Raw genomic sequence first — 24,097 nt, forward strand, 5'->3', positions numbered from 1 at the left:
CATTCCCTCCCCAAAAAAATATAGTCCGGCCCACCCACATGGTCTGAGGGACGATGGACCGGCCCATGGCTGAAAAAGGTTGCTGACCCCTGGCTTAACCTATTTTCTAATTTAGTTAAATAATAAAATGCTAGATAAAAGAAAAGGAGAATTCCATGGGTGCCCCTAGAATAGATCCAAGTTTGGGGCAAGTACTCTTTGGAGAGAGTACCCTAAGCAGAGATTTAAAATCACAAAACATGTTTTACTTTGCTGCATGTTAGACCTTTAAAACTTCCTTTTCTACATCACTTCTAAAGTTCCCCACACTTCCCTTAGCATAAAAATAGACCACATATTTGTTAAGTTAAAAATGGTTTGCTTACAAACTCTTCCAAGGTCAGCAAGAAAAGACAGGCGGCATAACTTAGGTTCCAAAAATGGTAAATGTTTCTAAATTACTTGTACAGAAACACAAAAGAATGGCATGTTAATGCCCAGTGGTCTAAGCTTGGAGTGTCCAGTGGAAGAACGAAACAGCGCAAACTCTACAGACGTAGATGTACTTCAGTGCTACTTTCCAGCTTTTTGATGGGGGTGTAGTTTTGATAACTACAATGACATTCTTTCTGGGTGTGGGGGGGAGGTAGACACAAACATAGGACGCCGCCTTTTACTGAGTCAGACCATTGGTCCATCGTGCTTAGCATTGTCTACAGTGCACTGACTGGCAGCAGCTCTCCAAGGTTTCAGACAAGGTCCTTTCCCAGCCCTACCTGCAGATGCTGAGGACTGAAACTGGGACCATCTGCAGGTAAAGCAGATGCTCTACAAATGAACTGCAGCCTTTCAACAATATGGATTTTGGAACATTTCACAACAAATTCCCTGGTCTGCAGAACACCCTCCCATCAGATGTCAATTCAAACAACTCCAGTGGTACCTCGGGTTAAGTACTTAATACGTTCCGGAGGTCCATTCTTAACCTGAAACTGTTCTTAACCTGAAGCACCACTTTAGCTAATGGGGCCTCCCGCTGCCGCTGTGCAGTCGCTGCACGATTTCTGTTCTCATCCTGAAGCAAAGTTCTTAACCCGAGGTACTATTTCTGGGTTAGTGGAGTCTGTAACCTGAAGTGTATGTAACCTGAGGTACCACTGTATCTGACTTTTAGAAGACATCTGAAGTCAACCTGGTATGGGGAAATTTTTAATGTCTAATGTTTTATGATTTTTTTTTAATGTGCTGTAAGCCTCCTGGAGTGGCTGGGGAAACCCAGCCAGATTGGCAGGGTAGAATATTATTGTTATTGTTATTATTATTATTTAAACAGTGTTTCTGTGCACTCTGGTTTCCGTTACAGTGTTCCGTTTCGTCAGAAGCGGTTTAGTCATGCTGGCCACATGACCCGTGGACAAGCGCTGGCTCCCTCGGCCTGAAAAGCAAGATGAGCGCCGGAACCCCATAGTCGCCTTTGACTGGACTTCATCGTCCAGGGGTCCTTTACCTTTTACCTATTATTATCAGTGCTTTTTTCCCTTTAAAAACGTGTTTAGGGGTACTTTCATTTTCCTAATAAAAAAATCCTTCCAGTAGCACCTTTAAGACCAACTAAGTTAGTTCTTTTCCTACTCATATTGAAATACTGCTCCTCGATGAGGCCAAACTTAGATTCACAAAATGTTTAGGGGTATGTGTACCCCTGCGTACCCCAAGGAAAAAAGCACTTATTATTATTATTATTATTGGGGGGCAGGCAAGTCCTGCCTTGCATAATTGGCCACACTCACTATTTGAATGGTGATGCCCAGCAGCCTTTTTGGGGGGGGGGTGAGAAGGTGGGAAGCACCCCTGAAATATTTTATTGGGGAGGAGGGCGAAGCAAAGGAACTAGCTCCTCCTATGACTGTTTAGGACCAGGGCCGGATTTAGGTTTGAGGAGGCCCTAAGCTACTGAAGGTAATGGGGCCCTTTATATGTCCAGCTGTCCTTTGTCAACCACAAATTGTGGCTGTTTTTGGTATCCAATATATGCTATTTGGTAATTTATGGACCCAATGGGTATCTAAAGCCATTTGCACATAACAAAATATGTATTTTATCCAAGAAATTGTTGGACTTATCTTATATTTTGGAAATGTACATCCAGTTTATTTCCCCCTTTAAATTTTTTTGGGGGCCCCCAAGAGAGTGGGGCCCTAAGCTATAGCTTATTTAGCTTATACGTAAATCCGGCAGTGTTTGGGATATATAAATGTAGTAATAATAATAATAATAATAATAATAATAATGTAATAATAAATGAAACCAGCCCGGCTACAGAACTCGCGGGAAACTTGCCCCACTTCTTTTTGTTTGCTTATTTGTTTCTAATAAACCAGCGTGGAAGCATTTCCCCTCGCAACCCTCGACGCTTCCTCCTCTCCGGGGAAAGTCGCGCCACCGCGCGGCCAGGCCTCCTCCGTCTGCCTTCCCCCTGCGCGGCTCCTCCCTGGATGATGATCCTCTGCGCGGCGGCGGCGGCTCCTCCTCCCCGCCTCGGCCCGGCCCGGCCCGGCCTGCTTCGTGGGCCGAGCGAGCCTCCCTGAAGTGGGGCGGGGGTGGGAGAACCGGTTTCCTCTGCGCTCTCTCATTGGCCAAGGTAGGAGCTCTCTCGCTTCCTCTCCTCCCCGGCTCTTTTCCCTCCCGAGCGATGCTCAGCGGCGCTGCCGCCCTCCAGCGCCTGATGCGGGGCCTGCTGCTTCGCCCTCGCCGCCCGCTCCGCGGGGTTAGGTGAGAGCGGCTCGTCCCGGTCGGTGGGGCGGAGGGGCGCGAGTGCGTTATAAGCGTGTGTCTGGTTGGGTTTCCAAGTCTTCCTTCCCTGCCAGGCCAACCCGGTGAAACGCCGCCTCGCCGCCTTTGCACAGGCGTGCCCTTGTTGCGAGTCCTTGCGACATCCCGCCAACCTGCTGGCGAAGCTGGGCTGAGGGAGAGCTGCCTTAGTAGGTCCTCAGCTAGCTCCGTGTTGCCTGCACTGGCTGGCAGAGGCTCTCCAGACGTTTTCTGATGTTTATATGCGCGCTGGAAGCCGCCCAGAGTGGCTGGAATGGACGGGGTAGAAGTAATAATAATAATAATAATAATAATTCAGACTAGGGTCTCCCTCACAGCTAGAAATAAGGGACAACATGTGGTGTGGACGACCTGCTTTATTATTATAATTATTATTATTCAGACTAGGGTCTCCATCGCAGCTGTCCGCTGGAGAGGCCGGGGATTGAACCTAGAACCTCGTGCACGCAAGGAAATGCAACAAAAAGTCTGCCAAAGCGTGGCAATGCCAGGAATCAAGTGTGTCTAGAAATAAGGGACATCCTGTGGTGTGGAAGACCTGCATTATTATTATTATTATTATTATTAATGCTTTTCAGGTTAATACTTGGCACTGATTTTACAATCATTTTAACATTTCAAAAACTTCCTTCCCCCTCATTCTGCGGTTCCTTAAATTTTTAATATCTTCTGCATATCAAAATTAATTTAATTTGCTCATTTATTCATCTACTGTACTTTAAATATATACTCTGGTTGTTGTTTAGTTGTGTCCGACTCTTTGTGACCCCATGGACCAGAGCGTGCCAGGCCCTCCTGTCTTCTACTGCCTCCCGCAGTTTGGTCAAACTCATGTTGGTAGTTTCGAGAACACTGTCCAACCATCTTGTCCTCTGTCGTCCCCTTCTCCTTGTGCCCTCAATCTTTCCCAACATCAGGGTCTTTTCCAGGGAGTCTTCTCTTCTCATGAGGTGGCCAAAGTATTGGAGCCTCGGCTCAGGATCTGTCCTTCCAGTGAGCACTCAGGGCTGATTTCCTTAAGAATGGATAGATTTGATCTTCTTGCAGTCCATGGGACTCTCAAGAGTCTCTTTCAGCACCATAATTCAAAAGCATCAATTCTTCGGCGATCAGCCTTCTTTACAGTCCAGCTCTCACTTCCATACATCACTACTGGGCAAACCATAGCTTTAACTATACAGACCTTTGTCGGCAAGGTGATGTCTCTGCTTTTTAAGATGCTGTCTAGGTTTGTCATCGCCTTTCTCCCAAGAAGCAGGTGTCTTTTAATTTTGTGACTGCTGTCACCATCTGCAGTGATCATGGAGCCCAAGAAAGTAAAATCTCTCACCGCCTCCATTTCTTCCCCTTCTATTTGCCAGGAGGTGATGAGCCCAGTGGCCATGGCCTTAGTTTTTTTTTTTTATCTTGAGCTTCAGACCATATTTTGCGCTCTCCTCATTCACCCTCATTAGAGGTTCTTTAATTCCTCCTCACTTTCTGCCATCAAAGTTGTGTCATCTTCATATCTGAGGTTGTTGATGTTTCTTCCGGCAATCTTAATTCTGGCTTGGGATTCATCCAGCCCAGCCTTTCGCATGATGAATTCTGCATATAAATTAAATAAGCAGGGAGACAATTGTTTTATAAGAGAGGAATACCTGCTTTAAGCCCGGATGGGGGAGGGGCTCCCTGCGACACATAGCATCTGGGGGAGGCAATGGGTAGGGCCTCAGTGGGGCCCACTGCCCACAACTGCCTTGCACCCTCCTTTTTAAAAAAGTTGCTGGGTCCATTATACCGTATTTTTCGCCCTATAGGACGCACTTTTTCCCCTCCAAAAATGAAGGGGAAATCTGTGTGTGTCCTATGGGGCGAATACAGGCTTTCGCTGAAGCTTGGAGAGTGAGAGGGGTCGGTGCGCACCGACCCCTCTCACTCTCCAGGCTTCAGGAAGCTATCAGCAAGCCTGGGGAGGCCACGGGAGTTCCCGCAGGGCTCCCCAGGCTGCAGATAGCAGCCTGCCGCCCGGCGCGCGGGGCGGCCTGAAGCAGAGCGCGCCGGGCAGACATCGGCCAGCCCCACAAGCTCGGGGGACAGTGGGGAGGCGCAGCGCCGCCATCCTGCTGTTTCCCGAAGTGGTTTTGGGGGGAAAATAAAGGAAATTCCCCCCCCCCTTTATTTCCCCCCCAGAAAACTAGGTGCGTCCTATGGGACGGAGCGTCCTATGGGACGAAAAATACGGTAATTTCCTCAGATGCCCTGGAGCGTTGGAGGCAGCAGTGTGCTCTTGCTCATGCTGTGCTCCCTGGTTTCCCACAGGTATCCTGTTGGCCGCTGTGAGAACAGAATGCTGGACTAGATGGGCTGTTGGCCTCATCCAGGGGCAAAACTAGGCTTTATTTCACCCTGGTCAAAGACCCAGTTTGGCACCCACCCACCCCATGCACATTTATGGACACACGCACAGGCTGAGAGCTTCAATGGCGCCCCTCTGGAGGCTTCATCTGAAGCCAAACAAAAATTGCCACACACACCCCCATAACTCCGGCTCTTCCTCATCCAGCAGGTTATTCTTATGTTCTTAGGTAATAAGTGCCGAGTGTGGTTCATCCCCATTAAGTAACTCCCAGGTGTTAAGTTGGGAGCCATAGAGCAAGCAGAAGCAATTGGGGAGTTGTTCTGCTTCTGTTTGTTTCAAATCCCTATACGACATGAGGGGCCTCTCCACTTTGCAGGGTTTCTTGCGAATTGCTGAGATGGGATTTGTGTGCTTGCTGAGCATCCTGCCCAGGTCAGGGCGACCTAGTGATCAAATTTCAGAAGTCTGATGGTTGCTGGGATACTTTGCAGATTAAAAATTCTACAGGTGTTGTCAGCGATAACAAAAAGTGAATGCCTCTGATTTGGCTCCTGTGCAAAACGTTTCGCCTAGCCAGTTTTAATTTGAGGAACTGCTATGTACAGCTTGATATCTTCCCCTCAGTGCTACAGGGCTTACTGTGTGTGTTTGATAGCTGCCTATTAAGTATTATTTGTAATGTAAGTAGTGGTGTGAAATGCAACTCCCTTATCCCATATGTCCTTACTATTTTCATTTTATGTTCATCAGTTTTTTAAAATAGCCTTTGGAGAATGTCTGTTGCTTCCTGTATGACAGTGGTCCTATTTAGTCCTATTTAAAAAGAGTTGAATGGCAGCATCACAGTATGGTTATGTCCATACCTGATGCTGTCAAGTGTGTGGATGGGATATCATTGCCAATGAAAAACTCCTGCAGGACTTTAGCACAACACATAGTTGTTTTTATTTCTATTTAAATGAATATGTCTGCCCTCTCCTTTTTCTGGTGCTTAAATCAATTTAACATCACACAAAAAATATTATAATACAAAGAATAAAACAGTTCAAATATGCAACATGAAATCCTTTTAAAAACAACAACTGCAGAGATCACGAGTAAAAGCAACCGCTGCAGGCAAAAGCCTGATGGAGTGAAAATATATTTACCATGTTTTTAATGTGCAATTGTCAAGTGGTTTACATAATTGCACAGAGGTTTTTGCAAGAGCAACTGCAAAAAAAACACAACACACACCCTACTAATTATAATTTGGTTGAATAAGTCTATGGGTGTCCATTTTGTATTGTTTCTAAATTTCATATTCTGTTTCCGTGTAACTGTTTTTTAGATGTTTTATTATGTTATATATACCTTGAGGTATATATTTGGAAGGCTATTAATAAATAAGAATTAATTAATTAATAAACAACAACAACAACAAGCAAGCTGGTAAGCGAATGGGGTAGCAAGTAATGTTTCAGAGGAGCACCCATTACTCCTAAGAATAGAGCAGGACATTCTCCAAAATCTTGGAAATTCACATGTCATCATTGACTTGCATATAGGAGCTTGACTTTGAAGAAAGCTATCTGCAACAGAGTATGATATTGGGGGGGGGGGGGGAGGGTGTGCAGGCAAAAAACACAACTCCACTGTTAATTTTTCAAAAAGTAACCTGCATGGCAGCTGAGCAGAAATGTGAATCTGTAATAGATTAGCCTGGGATTAAATGGTATGTGCTTCCCTAACGTTAGTAGTGGAACATCCATGTGTAGCTTGAACGTTTGTTGGAATGTGAGCCAGCGGAGAGGAGCCTACATTAGGGTATCAACTGATTTCCATGGGTGGACCAACACTTTTCTGGGGCTGTAATTCCAGCATTTCTTATCGTAATATATTGTTATTCTATCAATGCAAATAAGGAATTTTATGATGCTTCAGCTACACCCACTTTCTTTCATGATTAGCTTGAGCTTTTCACGACTTGCTGTGTTGTTTTCCATAGCTGTAAACTTCACCCAGCAAGTAGTACAGAGAACCCTGCTGTTTACGTGATTAGTTACTCCAAGATGAAAGAGAGGTGAATCATTCATGAGCAGCTGAATCTTGCCAGGAAATGATGATTCCCCTGCAAAACCCAGTTCAACTTCTGATTGACTTCTTTACTGCGCAAAAAATAATAATCAAAAATCAAAATCAGATTCAAGTAAGCAGTTCAGATTGTTGAATGTAGTAAAGTAATATGGGATAGTATGAACATGTAAGAGGGAAGGATGCTGCAGATGTAAATTTAGCACCAGTTCAGTCCGCGTTAAATATAACACATTTTCAGGACTATTAAGCTGTATGTGTTGGGCTGCTACTATTTCTTTATCATTTGTTGTTAATGGGTTTACACTGTGTTTTTGTAACCCACCAAGGCAGTGTACAACAAATCAAAAACAAAACAGCATAAACACATTAAAATCAGCAGTAAAGGATAATAAAAAAACATTAAACAAGCAACACCATTAGGAAATTTTAAAGGCCAAATGTAAATATGTGACTTGGCACCTTTTCTAAAAGCAGAGATAGATGCAGTGGTTCTCAAACCTTTATCTCTGGGCCACACTTTCAGAATAAAAATTTGCTCGTGCCACACTGATTTTTTTTATTGATAACAAATACATTGGTGGGAAAAAGAAGCAACTCCCGGCAGTGCTTGATTTATAACATTGAACACAATTCCTTTATAATAATAATAATAATAATAATAATAATAATAATAATAAATTTTATTTATATCCCAGCCGAAGCCGGGCTTAGGGCGGCTAACAACATGAAACATCCAGAAAGTATAAAATAATGCAGCTACATAAAAGCAATAATTCCTCCCAAAATTTAATTACAAACAAGCCTCTTGCATTAATTACCTTAAATATGTATACAAACTCAATGAGAGGTGTGAGCTTGCTTTCGCCGGATAATCTCATTTATAGTAGGTCTAATTTGAGACGGACTCTCAACTCCTCATCAACACAGAGAATTATTTCTCTTTTCTGATCTTTCATATTTGTTGAAGTTGAAAATCCCATCGAGAACTGTAGAAGGATAGCCAATGCTATTCTCCAGCACTCTGTTCGAGGGTGATTTTGGATCACAACTAGGATTGTCCTCCGTATCATTTGATGCTATTGCTCTCATTTTGTAAAGATGTCTATCCATATTCTGCAAAATATAAATAAATTATACTATACTATTCTATACTACACTGAAATGTTTAAATCAGGGTTTCCCAACCTTGGGTCTCCAGCTGTTTTTGGACTACAACTCTCATCCCTAGCAGGACCAGTGGTCAGGGATGATGGAAATTGTAGTCTCAAAGCATCTGGAGGACCGAGGCTGAGGAAGCCTGCGGTAAGGTGAGCACATTGAAAATGCACCACTGGAGCCAATCCATTGCCTTTGTGTTTTCACCATGCCACCTTTCCCACCGCCTCTTCTCTCCTAGTAAGCACCTCCACACCATCCACTACCAGCTTTCACTAATCATAGTTAAGATTAAACACAGCTTAGTGGTCAGATGACACGCTAAACTGTTGTTGATCTTAAATGGAAGTGAAATCTTCCAGTCTTCTCATGGCCCTTACAGATGGGAGGGAGGCGTGTTGGGTCTATGGCATGACTCTTGCTCTGTAAATATTTTGTAAAGATATCTATCCATATTCTGCAAAATAAATAAAAAAAACATGTACTATTCTGTACTACACTGAAATGTTTAAATCAGGGTTTCCCAACCTTGGGTCTCCAGCTGTTTTTGGACTACAACTCCCATCCCTAGCAGGACCAGCGGTCAGGGATGATGGGAATTGTAGTCCAGAAACAGCTGATTTAAATGTTTATTTGATTGTCCTTGAATCTTCCCGCCACAATTGCCATTCTCCCTTGCCACACCAATGTGGCACGCCACACCCTTTGAGAACCACTGCGCTATTTCACAGTTGGAGTGACAGGAGAGAACAGCCCTCTGCAGGTGGTGGCATCCTCAAAAGAGCCTCTTCTGTAGATCTTAGTAACTGGACAGGTTGCATCATATTTCTAAGGCAACCCAAGCCTTTGACCTATCACCCTCTAGCTCCTCAATGTCTTCTAGAAACCAAGTCACAGATTCCTTGTAGTAACATCATGCATTTTCCGTGATTGTAGTCTTTGGACTAATTTCAAAGTTATTTTAAGCTACGAATTCAGGGCTTAATTACGGCAAGGAGACCTACAGATGTTTCAGAAAAATAAGTAATTGTAGGGTTCAGTGTTCCAAATCACAATGCACAAACAGGTTTTTAGCATATAATTTATTTTTAAGCTTTAACAAAGAGGGAAAAGAAGAAAAATTATAGACTTGAGGTCATGGAGCACACAGCCTTAGAATTACCCATTTCTCCCTGCCAAGAACTTGAGGCTGGCATTGAGCAAGAACCTGTTTGTGCACTACCGCTGTAAAAGCTGCTTAAGCTGACACATTTACTGCACATTTAATGTCACATGTTCACAAACACATATCAGTGCAAACAGTAAAAGGAAGGTTGGGGAAAATCTTCAGTCTACACAAGTGTGTGGAGCAGTAGCCTGATAACCACCTCCCTCGTCTTTAAACTGGGAACAGGGGCATACTTAGGGGTTCGTCAAGCTGGCCCCCAGCAAGAGTGCAGGCCCGGGGTGAGTGAGCAAAAATTGCACCTCTGCTTGGCACCTCTGGGCCAGTTACAAGACTTTCCTGTGGTGGTGGAGGGTGTGTGTGAGTGTGCACATGGGTGCAAGTAGACGGCCAGGCTCTTCACCAGTCCAGGTGGCTGTAGCTGCAGAAGGCAGGCACTGGCCAGGGCATGTGAATCCACTCTCCCTCTCCTTCCAGGCTTGGTTAGATGCCATGGCTGTAGTAGCCAAGTGTCATGGACTGGCTAGATGCAGAGGGATGGTGGGAGGCACCAGCTGGGGAACCCCCCAGGAGAAGAAGGCTCAGAGCCAGGAGACTGATGGTGGGATGACGATGAGTGGTCAGAGGCAGACATGGGTGTAGCCAGGATTTTTGTTAGGCGGGGGCAGCCAAAGCTGTTGAGCCGCCGTCCTGCACTGATGTGACGTGAAGTAGGTGCTGATTTCCTACAAGATCTCATCAGAGTCTTGCAAGGTGTCAAGGAGAGCAAAATTATCTTATGAGATGATGATGGTGATGATGATGATGATGATAATAATAATAATAATAATAATTTTTTATTTATATTCTGGTTCCCTGTAACCTCACTTCTCGCAATGATGGAACCGCCAGAAGGCACTTGGCGCTGGATCTCAGTGTCTGGGCTGAATGATGGGGGTGGAGATGCTCCTTCAGGTATACAGGACCGAGGCCGTTTAGGGCTTTAAAGGTCAGCACCAACACTTGTGAGTGAGATCTTTCAAGCGCTTTCAGGGATCCTGAACTTAGAGCTGTCAGTTCTCTGAAAGAAGGTCAGCAAGGACCCACAGCCCAGGTGGGGCCCGCTAGCTCGGGGAGGAGGTGTGTGATTCCTCAGGTGGAGTAGGCTCAGGACGGGGGGGGGGTCACATGCCTCGTCAAACCCAGAAGGTATAAAAGGAAAGCCGTCGTGTCCTGGCCCCAGCCTGCCAGGCCAGCGGCTGAGCTGTGGGTTGCTGAGCTGTTTGCATGGGGTCGCTGACAGGCTTGGCCCACCTGTCTGTCAGCTGCAGCCGACAGTGGTGGGCAAGATGCCCAGGCAGTAGCTGCCTTTGCCCAAGGGCTGGGAGGAACCTAGCGAGTACAGTGGCAAAGTCTACATCGACCATGAAGTCTACATGAGCCAACAGTGTGACGCGGCAGCTAAAAAAGCCAATGCAATTCTGGGCTGCATCAATAGGAGTATAGCATCTAGATCAAGGGAAGTAATAGTGCCACTGTATTCTGCTCCGGTCAGACCTCACCTGGAGTACTGTGTCCAGTTCTGGGCACCACAGTTCAAGAAGGACACTGACAAACTGGAATGTGTCCAGAGGAGGGCAACCAAAATGGTCAAAGGCCTGGAAACGATGCCTTATGAGGAACGGCTAAGAGAGCTGGGCATGTTTAGCCTGGAGAAGAGGAGGTTAAGGGGTGATATGATAGCCATGTTCAAATATATAAAAGGATGTCACATAGAGGAGGGAGAAAGGTTGTTTTCTGCTGCTCCAGAGAAGCGGACACGGAGCAATGGATCCAAACTACAAGAAAGAAGATTCCACCTAAACATTAGGAAGAACTTCCTGACAGTAAGAGCTGTTCGGCAGTGGAATTTGCTGCCAAGGAGTGTGGTGGAGTCTCCTTCTTTGGAGGTCTTTAAGCAGAGGCTTGACAACCATATGTCAGGAGTGCTCTGATGGTGTTTCCTGCTTGGCAGGGGGTTGGACTCGATGGCCCTTGTGGTCTCTTCCAACTCTATGATTCTATGATTCTATGATTCTATGATTCTATGATTCTATGACCACGCCACCAAAACCACCAGCTGGGTTGGCCTGCAGGACAGGTGAGGAAGGACAGCCAGGAGGAGAAGCGAGGCGGCTGAACTCCCCTGGGCCAGGAGACTTGGGGCGAAGCATGTGGCTTCAGATGGCTCCATCTTGCCCCTCTTCCAGTTACGCTCAGTGGCACGCAAAGACGGGGAGCAGGGACGTGGTTGTGAGAGAGTGAGAAGAAGAGGAATCTGATGGACAGTGAGGGACGTGAGAATTGGGGCAGCAAGTGTGAATTTGGGCCAGGGCTCAACTGTTTTCAGTGCCTGGTCTGCGCTCTGGGAGATGCAAAACTGTAGTAGAGCCTCTGGGCATGCGCAGAGTGCCTTTCCCTTGACCCTTAAGCAACTGTAGATTTTGTGCATACACAGTGGGGAGCGTTGGCCCCTGCCCAAAAAATAGCATTTTTTCCCCTGGGGGAGGCGCAGATACAGCTCCTTGCCAAGGGGGCGCAAGGAACCCTAGGTACGCCTTTGACTGGAAAGGCCGCTTTCAGAGAATCCTTTGCCTGTTACTTCTTTGGTTCGAATCACCTCCTCCTGAGGCAGCTTCTCCTGTTAATGAAGAGCCATCAGGCTACCATTGCATATAACAGATAGTTTGGCCTTAAGCCATTCCAAATTTAAATGTGAGCTAAAATTAACTAGTATGTGGTGTTCCCGCATACTTTCCTGTTCCCAGTAACTATCCCCTCCTGCCTACCTTCCTAACTGTAGAGAATTGCGAAAGCTGTTTTCTAGCCTTCTAAAATGGCAATGAGAGACACAAACCCATTGATCTAATCATGAATATCTGCCCTCCCTGACTGAGCTAATTGGAAAGTTCTGCTGTAGGGACCGTAGTAGCCGTGTTGCACTGAACTGCTTGAAGGTTGAACTAATGAGTTTAGTGCTCATTTAGAATGTGGCACATGCAATCCATCTAGGAGGAACAACATTTCCAGTGCTAAATGTAGCACTAAGAGCTCAGTGTGAATACAGATAAAGTGGCGTGCAACGTCTTTTGCAAAGTGAAGGAATGCTTTAAGAACGATTTTTTTTGCAAAGAAGATGTACTGCATGATTCATGAGCTCTCTAATGCTGGGTTTTGGGTGGTCATTTATTCCATGGGAGAATATTCAGGACTGTAGACTAATACCCAGATCCTAAATGTTTGTAGTAGTCACATCTCCTTAGAATTCCACTATAGGTTAATTTCATAGTTACTTCATACTTTTGTGCAACAATTAAAGAGTTCTGTCTTTTGAACATCATTGGTGATGCTGCAAGGGTTAGGATCTGCCCATAAGACCACATACAGGTTCATAGTGGAATTTTGAGAGCAGCCAGATGCAAAAGTTATGTAGAAGAGGGAATTTCAGCAGGTATAACTTGCTTGACAGGGGAACCTGGCCACCCTAGTGACAACGCGCTCAGTTTGCTTGAGGTGCTCGTGCGACAGAGAATTATTGATCTCAAATGTATCAGAAAAGCATTGTCCTTTCAGTACTGCACACAGCTGGAGATACAGTGGTACCTCAGGTTACATACGCTTCAGGTTACAGACTCCGCTAACCCAGAAATAGTACCTCGGGCTAAGAACTTTGCTTCAGGATGAGAACAGAACTCGTGCTCCGGCGGCGCGGCGGCAGCAGGAGGCCCCATTAGCTAAAGTGGTGCTTCAGGTTAAGAATAGTTTCAGGTTAAAAACAGACCTCCAGAATGAATTAAGTACTTAACCCGAGGGACCACTGTACTGCTTACAAGTGTTGGGCTTCAACTGGTGGATAGTGATCCATGGGTGAATTGCACCATAGAATGGCCGCCATTTATTTTCTATGTTGGCATGTGCTCTGTGTGATTGAGGCAGCCTGGGCTGCATGACGACAACATGCCCTACATGCATCCCCTGTGGCATGCACACATGATGTTAGCACACCCCGCACCGTGTGCACATGCTGCAGGGCATGCTGATGTGCCATTCGGATTGCCCCCCCCCCCATTCAGCACCCCTGTTTGTTGGTTTGGTCTCTTTAAAACAAAAAACAGAAGGCAGGAAGGATCAGGTGCAAAGGATGCCATTCAAACTATTGGTATGTGACAGTGATAAAAAGGTGCACCCAATGCAACCCCCATGCAGCTGTTAAGGGGAACAGCTTGCGGTTCTAATACTTGTACAGTAGAGGTGATTGCATCAGGTACAGATTTCATTAGCCTTGCATGGCAAGCTAAATCTGCTGAAATTCCTTCTTTAGTACAAAGGTGAAGGAGCTCTGCAGAAGATTGACATACACTTGTAAGTAAGCTAAATTCAGTCCCCAGTGCCCAAACTGCAATGAGGGTTGAAGATTAATGATTTAAAAGGCAGTAGGTCCAACTGAGTTCAGTGCAGGTCTGCTTGCTTGTTCTCCCCCTGCCCCCTTCTAGGGTCTGAGGGACAGCTGTGCTGCTTCTGTTTTGCCTCTTCCTCTCTCTGTTGGTTGGTGTGTGCGTGTCTCAGAGTCTGTCTTTTTGGGTCCTCTTCCCTATTTATCTCCTGGAGCCACTGTCAACAATTTGTGACTACGTACACAGAGAAATCTGCATTAAATGCTGGCAATTTTTCATTAAAATTGTTATTTAATTGAGAATTAGTGGGCTTAATTTATGATTGGAAAAACGAGAATGAGAGACTTAATTGGCAGATACCTCCATCCTTACACTCGGGTAACTGAATAGCAGGGATGGGCCTTCCAAATGTTGTTGGACTACAGTATCCATCATGGTGTTTTTTTTAAGTGGCATATAATAGTTCAAAAATAAAATAAAGAACCATTGGCAACACTGCCTGGGGCTGATGGGTTTGAAAGTCCGACAACATCTGGAGGGTCCCAGGTTTCCCCACCCTGGTGAGTAGAATTGCAGTCTTAGTAAGATCTAACAACTTAAGTGGGCCTTTAGATGTATTTGAGAAACAAGGTAAAGGATGTTATCATTTTCTGCCATGACCCTGAAATGACAATTTTAAGTTTTAGCTGTATGGAAGTTACAAACCTAAGGATGTGAAGGAAAATGTAGAATATGTAATCAGCATAGGTTGTGGCGATTTTTAGATGTGAAAATGTACAAGAATGCCTTCTGAGCTGCTGTGTGGACATCCTGTTCCTTTGGTTCTACAAGATTGCCTTATTTGTAAGATTGGGGAACTCAAACCACCTTGCAATTTGAAAATCCTTCCCATGCTTTTGGAATGGGACAGAAGAAAGTACGTGTAAATCTCCACCCACACCCATCCTGGGTTAATGGAGAGTGCAGAAGAAACCTGCTTTTAAAATGGATTTGAGAACGATCATGCTCTTGATTGTAAAAAAAACCACAACTTTTATTAAAAAACAAACCCCTACTGCGAATCAATGGTTTTGAGTGCCTTTCAGGGACTTTGGATCTATTCTATAAACAGGGAGCTGTATAGTCTTCAAGTAAATAACTCACAAATGGTTCTATTGAACTGAGTTAGCCTGCTTCGGGTCTTGTGACTTGAAGACGGCAGTTTTACGGGAGCTCATCTTGAAGACGGTAGCAGTGGGTGATCCGAGAATACAATTGCTAGGGGGGAAACTAATGGACCATGTAGTGTTATACTAGAACTAGCAGGTAAATGGGGTCTTTACTGCTTCATTTGTTAGAGCTGAAAGAGTTTCTTAAGGATTAGATTTGTTGGGGGAATTGAGCCGTTTGTTTTCAATGGGAATCCAAAATTGCTCTTTCAAGAGCAGTAAGCATCTGTTTTGTCAATATTTGGGGCCGTAAGAGTGAAACTTATGTACCTCACTTGAAAATGCAGGGTTCACAATCACCATTTACTCTTACGCCATGTAGTTTCTATGCTAATGATTTTCAAACTTGCTGTCCTCAGGGAGCCCTTTGCACGAGAACATTTCTGCCTCAGAACTTTTTGTCTCTGTAGGTGATTCTGGGGAATGTCACAGAATGCACACAAAGGCTACTTTCAAGAGCTGTTTAACTCCATTTTAGTTAACGGTGTCTGTGGCAGGGGGGTTATTTGTCCAGTTCCTGGCACACTTCGCAGTGAAGGTTGTCAGTCAGCTGTTATCTTACTAAGTCAGAACAATAAAACCACGTCTTGTCAGGTAACCAATACAGTGGTACCTCAGGTTAAGTACTTAATTCGTTCCGGAGGTCTGTACTTAACCTGAAACTGTTCTTAACCTGAAGCACCACTTTAGCTAATGGGGCCTCCTGTCGCCGCCGCGCCGCCAGAGCACGATTTCTGTTCTCATCCTGAAGCAAAGTTCTTAACCTGAAGCACTATGTCTGGGTTAGCAGAGTCTGTAACCTGAAGCATATGTAACCTGAAGCGTATGTAACCTGAGGTACCACTGTACTTGGGATCTGAAAAACCAGGATACTTCCAAGTTCTGTCCTGGCTCCACTCCCAGATTGCCAAGTTCTTTACAAACCCTTCCTGTCCTGGTGGTGGCTCCTGTACCCTTCAAAGAGACCGTATTTTTTAAAAAATAAGAAGTTGGCAAATTAATTTGTAATTTTCAAGCCTGTGTGGTGAAGTGCCTAGAATGCCAGGCATCAGAGACCACAGTTCAAATGCCCAATGGGCTTGAAACTCACTGACCTTGGGCCAGTCATCAACAGTCAACCTGATCCTAGAATTGTAGAGTTGGAAGGGACCTGAGAGTCATCTAGTCCAACCCCCTGCAATGCAGGAATCTTGGCTAAAGCATCCATGACAGATGGCCATCTGCTGCTTAAAACCCTCTGGAGAGGCCACCACCTCTTGAGACTGCTGAACAGTTCTTACTGTCTACCTCACAAGGTTGTTGCTAAGATAATATTGAGAGTGGGAGAACCGTATATGCTGCCTTGAGCTCCTTAGGAGGAAAGTTGGGATGTTGTTGTTTAGTCATTTAGTCGTGTCTGACTCTTCGTGACCCCATGGACCAGAGCACGCCAGGCACTCCTGTCTTCCGCTGCCTCCTGCAGTTTGGTCACACTCATGCTGGTAGCTTCGAGAACACTGTCCAACTATCTCGTCGTCTGTCGTCCCCTTCTCCTTGTGCCCTCCATCTTTCCCAACATCAGGGTCTTTTCCAGAGAGTCTTCTCTTCTCATGAGGTGGCCAAAGTACTGGAGCCTCAGCTTCAGGATCTGTCCTTCCAGTGAGCACTCAGGGCTGATTTCCTTAAGAATGGATAGATTTGATCTTCTTGCAGTCCATGGGACTCTCAAGAGTCTCCTCCAGCACCATAATTCAAAAGCATCAATTCTTCGGCAATCAGCCTTCTTTATGGTCCAGCTCTCACAAAGTTGGGATACAAATGTAGTAAATAAGTAACTTCAATGATTTCGGAAGTTAAAAAAAGAACCTGAATCTGAAATGCCTTTCCTTGTTTTAATTTACCAGTTGGCTTCAGCTAGGGGTGATTAAAGGTTTATGCTTTCTCATTCTTACTCTCACTAAATACTAATTATTCCTTAGACTCTTTGTAGTCATTGCATCCTCTTAAATTAAAATAGTTTAGACAGATGTAGTGGACGAGAAAGGTAATTAGGAGAGGATGCGGGGAGAGGGGAGATGGCGTCCCAGGTTCTGGAAGCAAATATAAGAAATCTTGTGCTTTGCCTTTTTTCCTCTCCGAGGGCAGGACTGCTGCTGAAGAGAAGGTGCGTGCCAGAACTCGTTATTTCTATGCTTCCTAATTGCAGAGAGAGAGATAGCCAAAACAAGATGACAGTATACCAACTAATTGATTATTAAAGAATTATCTTTTTAATATAAAAGCCTTCCCTAACAAAAGCTTGACACTGTGGAACTCAGGCCTGAGGAAAGATCATTAAAAGGATAAAAGAGAATCTGCTTTTCTGCTTCAGAATATATTGACAAGATTGTCTGGCGGGCATGCTATTCATTTGATAGGATTATCTGTAATAGGATTATGAACCATGAGATCTAGCTGTGAATTTATCATGGAAAAAGAAGAACAAGAAGTGTTTCCTTTCCTGAAAAAGATGATCTGCTGAAATTATGCTTTTCAGCCAAATACGCCAAGGGAATGGTCACACAAACCTTTCACTTGTTTATTTTTCGTTCACACTCCTACACAGGTTTGCATTCATGAACACCAGCTTCAAAAGAAGTGGGAAACTCTAACTGTTGCTTGAAATATTGATCATGCACAATGAAATTAGGTGCAGAGATGGGTATTTCCTGTCTTTGTAAGGCAACAAGTCCATTGCAATGCAACACCCACTTTTGTCTCTTAAGGATTTCCTGCAAGATGAAGAAGGGTTGTTGGTTGTCATCCGTCTGCCTCGGGAGACAATGGAAGAATGCACTTTTTGGGAAGAAAGATATGTACATGCCTTGTATCTCCCCCGCTTGGACCAGCTGCCTAGCTGATACTTTGGGGTGGCGCACAGAAAGTTGTAATCTGAACTCACTGTCCCTGTTGGAAGAGCTTTGAGAAGGTACCTATGGACCTTTCTGCTCTCCTTGCATGAACTTAGATCATCTCCTTCCAGGAGCAGAGGACATCTCTTCACACTGCTCCACAAGTTCCAGCCATCTGCTGGAGAGAGATTGTGGGTAAAGGGAGCATAGCCGGCTGCATCCTGTTTTGTTCATTGCACATACCATCATACCACAATAGTCCTCTAGATTTTGTAGTATAATTTCCTGATTGGATCACTTCCAGCTAGCATTACCCAATAATTTTTCTGCTGTAAGCTCTGTGCAGAATTGTGATTGATTTTTCCACACTTCATGGGCAGCGGGTAATAGTGATTTGTTTACGTTTACATCCCATGATGTTCTGTCTACATTGGTGGGCATATCATAGCTGTGTAGGTGGGAAAGGGATACCATTTTAAAATAAGGTTTTATTATAAGCTATTGTAAGTTTAAGTTAAGTCTGCTGCAACTGGATTTCGTATGGACAGTGCCAATCCTGAATGTGTTGGATTTGTGACCATTATGCTCATTTGCCTTCAGTAAAGCTCTGCTGGATGCAATATTAATTGCCTCTGGTCTATTTTTTGGGAATCCTGCAGCGTGTTTTAAGATTTCACTCTGCTAACTATACATTGGAGTTCTCCTCTGGTTCCATATTGAGTAGACTTCCATGACATGTCCTGCCATACACCCCATTCAAGCCACCTTTCGCAAAAACTGCTGTATGATTCAGTGTGGGAAGCTTGGAAAGTTTGTTACTCGCTAGACCAGTGGTGTCCAAACTTTTTTCAAAGAGGGCCAGATTTGATGAAGTGAAGGGCCATGAGGGCCGACCAAAGTGGATGACCTTTTTTCAGGATTGAAGTTTTTGACTTTTTTTATGATTTTACCCCAAAGTTGTTTTAGGATTGAGGTGGTTGAGCTTTTTTTAGGGTTGAAGTTTTTAAAAGGATTTTACCCCAGGAAATAAACTGCCACAGGGGCCGGATTAAACCGACCGTCGGGCCGGATTAGGCCCCCGAAACAAACTTTGGACATTCCTGCACTAGACCATGCTTGACTATCGCGTGCAAAGCTTTTGGAAAGTCCCATTAAACTGCTGAACATTGCCCTGTGTGACTTGGCACAGTTGCTTAAGAGAACAGCCAGCTTTGCTGCAGAGCATAGGCTGCAATCTTAAAACACATTTACCAGGGAGTAAGCCTCATTGAAAATTGAGTGAACGTGCATAGGTTTGCCTTTGTAGTGCTTTTTTTTTTTTAATGACACCCTAGCTGTATAGGATCTTAGGCTATGTCGATGATAAATTCTGTAAGCAGGGACTCGCTATCATGCACATAATTACACTCTCTTGCAATTTCCCAGCAGTTTCCCCAGCTAAGCAATCACTCCTGCTGTGCAGTTTTTTTTGAAAGCTCTTTGTATTGGATTAAGGCCTTTAGTAGCCTTTTAGAAAATTGCTTTGATTCTGCCTGGCATCGTGGAAGGTCAATAGTCTCTTGATAAGACTATATCCCCCTTGGGGAATGGGGTAGCGGGTTTTTTTGTGTTAAATGTTCTCTTCAGGGAGAGGTCACCATCCTGCTGTTAGGTCCCTGGTAGAAGTGCCTTCTAAAAACCAAGGATGTCTTTATTTATTAATTAGGGATTAACTGCCAAATAGAAGCTTGTTGTGTTATATGGAGATAAACCGAATTATTTTAAAGCCATTACAAGAGTGCCTAATGAGGTAAATAAGGCTAACTGCCCAGAATTATAATGAAGTGGCCTGAGAGCCAGGATAATAAAGAACACGTGTCTGTGATATAGTTGAAAAGGGGAATGCTTTTAATCTTGCCAAGAATACAATTTTTAGAACGCGGGTTTTTTTGTTTTTTAAGGTTTCACTTGCTACTAATCGATGTACCTCTATAGTTCTGACATTCTCCATGCATTCATTTTGGGAAGATTTCGATGGGACAGAGATTCTTGGCGTTCTTGCTGTAGTATTTAGAAGGCCAAATGCTGAACAGAAAATACTTAAAGCAGTAGTGTCTCCCCTGCTTCCCTCACCTGATTCAGTCAGTGTTTTAATCCAAATTACGAGCAGATACACCATTGCAATTTGCTGACGAGACAGGGCTCAGCACAGAAGCAACCTAGGCACATGAGTCAAGGATTGGGAACCCCTAGAGCTCTAGATGATGTCAGATTCCAACTCCCATCAACCCCAACCAGCATGGACCAGTGGTCATAGATAGTGGGAATTCTTGGAGGCCACAGATTCCTTGTGTGTGAAATGTGAGTGGGGCAGGGTAGGAGGAAGAAGAACCCTTGTCTTCTCTCTCGTTTTCATTCACTGGCCTGAAAGCAAAACAGAAACTCCAGCGGGACTTCTTATTTTTTGGAGGGGTCTGTATGGAATTCCTACTTGAACGACATCCCTTTCATATACGTTTTGCTCCTTTTTGCTAGCGTCCCAACAAAATCCATGAGTTAATGTTTACACAGAAGATTGGCTTACATACCGGTAATCTTGTCCAAAGGTTAATTGGACTGCAGGTTTCGCCATGATTTTCCATGCAGCCTTTTTTGTACTTATTAACTGGTCTTGTATTTGAAGGCTTTTGAATACTTGACGAGTAAGTAACTTAAGTGTTGATTTTACGATCCACTGAAGATTTGAATGCAAGAACTGAATTGATTTTATTTCCTTTCTCTCTCCCCGCCCCAGCAGTCCAGTATATGGCCTTCATTTCCCTGCGCTACAATTACACACTACTAAATCTACCATGAAGTTCAGCCAGGAAGACTTTGAAAAGGCCAGAGAGCAGCTGAAGCTTTTGAAGACGGATCCTGGCAACCAAGTCAAACTGAATATTTATGCATTGTTTAAACAGGTAGCTCTGTCCATTTTCAGTCTGTAAAATGAAAATAGCTGCATTGGAGAAATGTTTGTTGGAACAGTTTGGCTAAGCCAGTCTGCAGTTTCAACCAAAGGGTTGCTTAAAAATGCACAGTCCATTGCACAAAGTGTGCTTTTCTTTTAAAAACTGCTAGTTTTTAAAGCTTTTCCTAGTTGCTCTCTTGAATTTCTCTTAAACCCCGTTTGCACCTCTGGACTATACAAGCATATGTAACAAGAGAACTCATTCATTTGGTGCTGCTTCCTCGCACAGGAAAAGTCCCACAGATGTTGGAAATGATAGTATATTAATGTGTTAGTTGTATATATTTAGTTATGGGGAAGGAGTCTCTGGAATCCTTACTATGAACCCCTGTTGACATCTTTGGATCTGGTCCTTCTCTGCTTACCTCATGTTATTAGGCAGAGTAATTCAACAGCCAGGGAGAGAGGCCTTTCTTGCACTTTCCCTATGAACTCCCTGTGGAAGTCACAACTATCTCCATTTTGGCCTTCCAAAGGACTGCGAGACCTGCATATATTTCAGTTGACTTTTTTTTTTTTTTTTTTTAATATATATTTATTCAAGTTTTTCAATACATAAACATATTTAAACAAATAACATTAATTATTTGACATCTTTTCATCATTACTTTGGACTCCCCCACGCCTCCCGCACACACTTGCATCGTTAAAGAATTGTTTCCAAACAAATTATCATTTTGTTCATAATCTTGGATTTGATCATTAGCATATAGTTTAAACTTAAATCTTATTTAGTGGTAGACAGTTACTTCTACTCTGACATCCCAATCAACATTCGGCCAAATTACAATACTTTTGCAGATAAGTCTTGAATTTCTTCCAGTCTTCTTCCATCCTCTCTTCTCCCAAGTCTCGAATTCTGCCGGTCATCTCAGCTAATTGCATATAGTCCATCAACTGCATCTGCCATTCTTCCAGCGTAGGTAGATTTTGAGTTTTCCAGTTCTTAGCAATCAGTATCCTTGCTGCTGTTGTTGCATACATGAAAAATGTTCTGTCCTTCTTTAACACACTCTGGCCGACAATGCCCAAGAGGAAGGCCTCCGGTTTCTTAGTAAAGGTGTACCTAAACACCTTTTTTAACTCATTATATATCATCTCCCAAAAGGCCTTCACTCTCGGGCAAGTCCACCAGAGGTGAAAAAAGGTTCCTTCATTTTCCTTACATTTCCAACATTTATTGTCAGACGAATGGTATATTTTAGCCAATTTGACTGGGGTCATGTACCATCTATATATCATTTTCATTACATTTTCCTTCAAAGCATTACATGCAGTGAAGTTCAGCCCAGAGGTCCATAACCTTTCCCAGTCTTCAAACATAATATTATGCCCAATATCCTGTGCCCATTTTATCATAACCGATTTGACCATTTCGTCTTGTGTGTTCCATTTCAGCAACAAATTATACATCTTTGAAAGTACTTTAGTCTTAGGTTCTAACAGTTCAGTTTCCAACTTTGACTTCTCCACCTGGAATCCTAACTTTTTGTCATTTTTAAATACTTCTTTAATCTGAGCGTAGTGTAACCAGTCCCGCACTTTATCTTTCATTTTCTCTAAACTCTGCAATTTCCAATTGTTACCATCTCTTTCTAATATCTCCCAATATTTTGGCCAATTGGCCTCCATATTGGCTCTTTTTCGGGCCTTAGCCTCTAGGGGTGACAGCCACCTCGGAGTTTTATTCTCCAATAAGTCTTTGTATCTTATCCAGACATTAAATACTGCTTTCCTGACAATATGGTTCTTAAAGGCCTTGTTTGTCTTAACCTTGTCATACCATAAATATGCATGCCATCCAAATGCATTATTAAAACCTTCTAAATCTAATACATCCGTATCTTCAAGAAGTAGCCAATCTTTTAGCCAGCAGAAAGCTGCCGCTTCGTAATACAGCTTTAGGTCTGGCAGGGCAAAGCCCCCTCTTTCTTTTGCATCCGTTAATATCTTAAACTTAATTCTGGGCTTTTTGCCCTGCCAGACAAATTTGGAAATATCTTTCTGCCACTTCCGAAAACACTCTGTCTTGTCTACAATCTGTAGTGTCTGAAACAAAAATAACATTTTTGGCAATACATTCATCTTGATGGCAGCTATTCGGCCTAACAAAGAAAGTTTTAATCTTGACCAACTATCCAAGTCTCTCTTAATTTCTAACCAGCATTTTTCATAGTTATCTTTAAATAAACTCAGATTTTTTGCTGTTATGTTTACCCCTAGGTATTTCACTTTCTTGACCACCGTTAACTCTGTCTCCCTCTGAAACCGTTCCGACTCAGTATCTGTCAAATTTTTCCCCAATACCTTGGTTTTTTGTTTATTTAATTTAAATCCCGCCACTCGACCAAAGTTTTGAATCAGTTGTAATACTCTTTTCGTACTAGATTCCGGCTCCTGTAATGTCAGAACTAGGTCATCTGCAAACGCTTTAAGTTTATATTGTTTCGCTCCGACCTGGATCCCTTCCACCAGCCGATCCCCTCTAATCATATTCAGGAGCACTTCCAGAACCGAGATAAATAGTAGTGGGGAAATCGGACAGCCTTGTCGTGTACCTTTTTCAATTTTGAACTCTTCTGTAACCACATTGTTAACTATCAGTTTAGCCTTTTGTTCTGAATATATTGCCTCAATCCCATTCTCAAACCCCCGTCCCACTCCCATTTCTTTTAGATTCCCTTTCATGAATTTCCAGGATATGTTGTCAAAGGCCTTCTCCGCATCTATAAAGATTAAAACTGCTTTAGTATTTATGTTTGTTTGCAAAAGTTCCAATATATCTATGATGTTCCTTGTATTAGCATACATATGTCTACCTGGGAGAAAGCCTGCCTGGTCTTTATGAATTACTTCATTTAGAACTTTCTTGAATCTACGTGCCAAGACATCTGCAAATATTTTGTAATCCACATTTAAAAGGGAAATGGGACGGTAGTTCTTTAGTTGTGTCTTTTCACTTTCCGATTTTGGTATCAATGTGATAAAAGCTTCTTTCCATGATTCCGGCGCCTTCTTCCCCTCCATAATTTCATTGCTGACCTCCAACAATGGTTGTATCAGGTAGTCT

General features: G+C 43.7%; 2 protein-coding genes across 5 annotated transcripts in view; one reads left to right on the top strand and one right to left on the bottom strand.

The window, feature by feature from the left end:
* Positions 1-2,474: 2,474 nt before the first annotated feature.
* Positions 2,475-24,097, top strand: part of LOC308481995 (enoyl-CoA delta isomerase 2-like) — a gene marked incomplete at its 3' end in the record, with an annotated part of 48,272 nt that continues 26,649 nt past the window's right edge. Inside the window, exons 1-2 of one of the 4 annotated variants that reach the window (XM_081014917.1) lie at positions 2,475-2,620; positions 20,815-20,977. In XM_081014917.1, coding sequence (XP_080871043.1) covers positions 20,870-20,977 — 108 coding nt within the window. In that variant the 5' untranslated portion in view covers positions 2,475-2,620; positions 20,815-20,869. The other 3 variants (XM_081014916.1, XM_081014915.1, XM_081014914.1) reach the window with 3 other exon arrangements.
* The window catches only part of LOC308482033 (testis expressed protein 56-like), a gene marked incomplete at its 3' end in the record, with an annotated part of 41,944 nt that continues 34,935 nt past the window's right edge, over positions 17,089-24,097 (bottom strand). The window contains exon 4 of the mRNA XM_081015022.1: positions 17,089-17,343. Within this exon, the coding sequence (XP_080871148.1) occupies positions 17,196-17,343 (148 nt within the window). The remainder of the gene's footprint in view (positions 17,344-24,097) is intronic.

Source organism: Podarcis pityusensis (assembly GCF_964106645.2).
Source record: "Podarcis pityusensis genome assembly, chromosome: 7".
Taxonomy (NCBI): Eukaryota; Metazoa; Chordata; class Lepidosauria; order Squamata; family Lacertidae; genus Podarcis; species Podarcis pityusensis.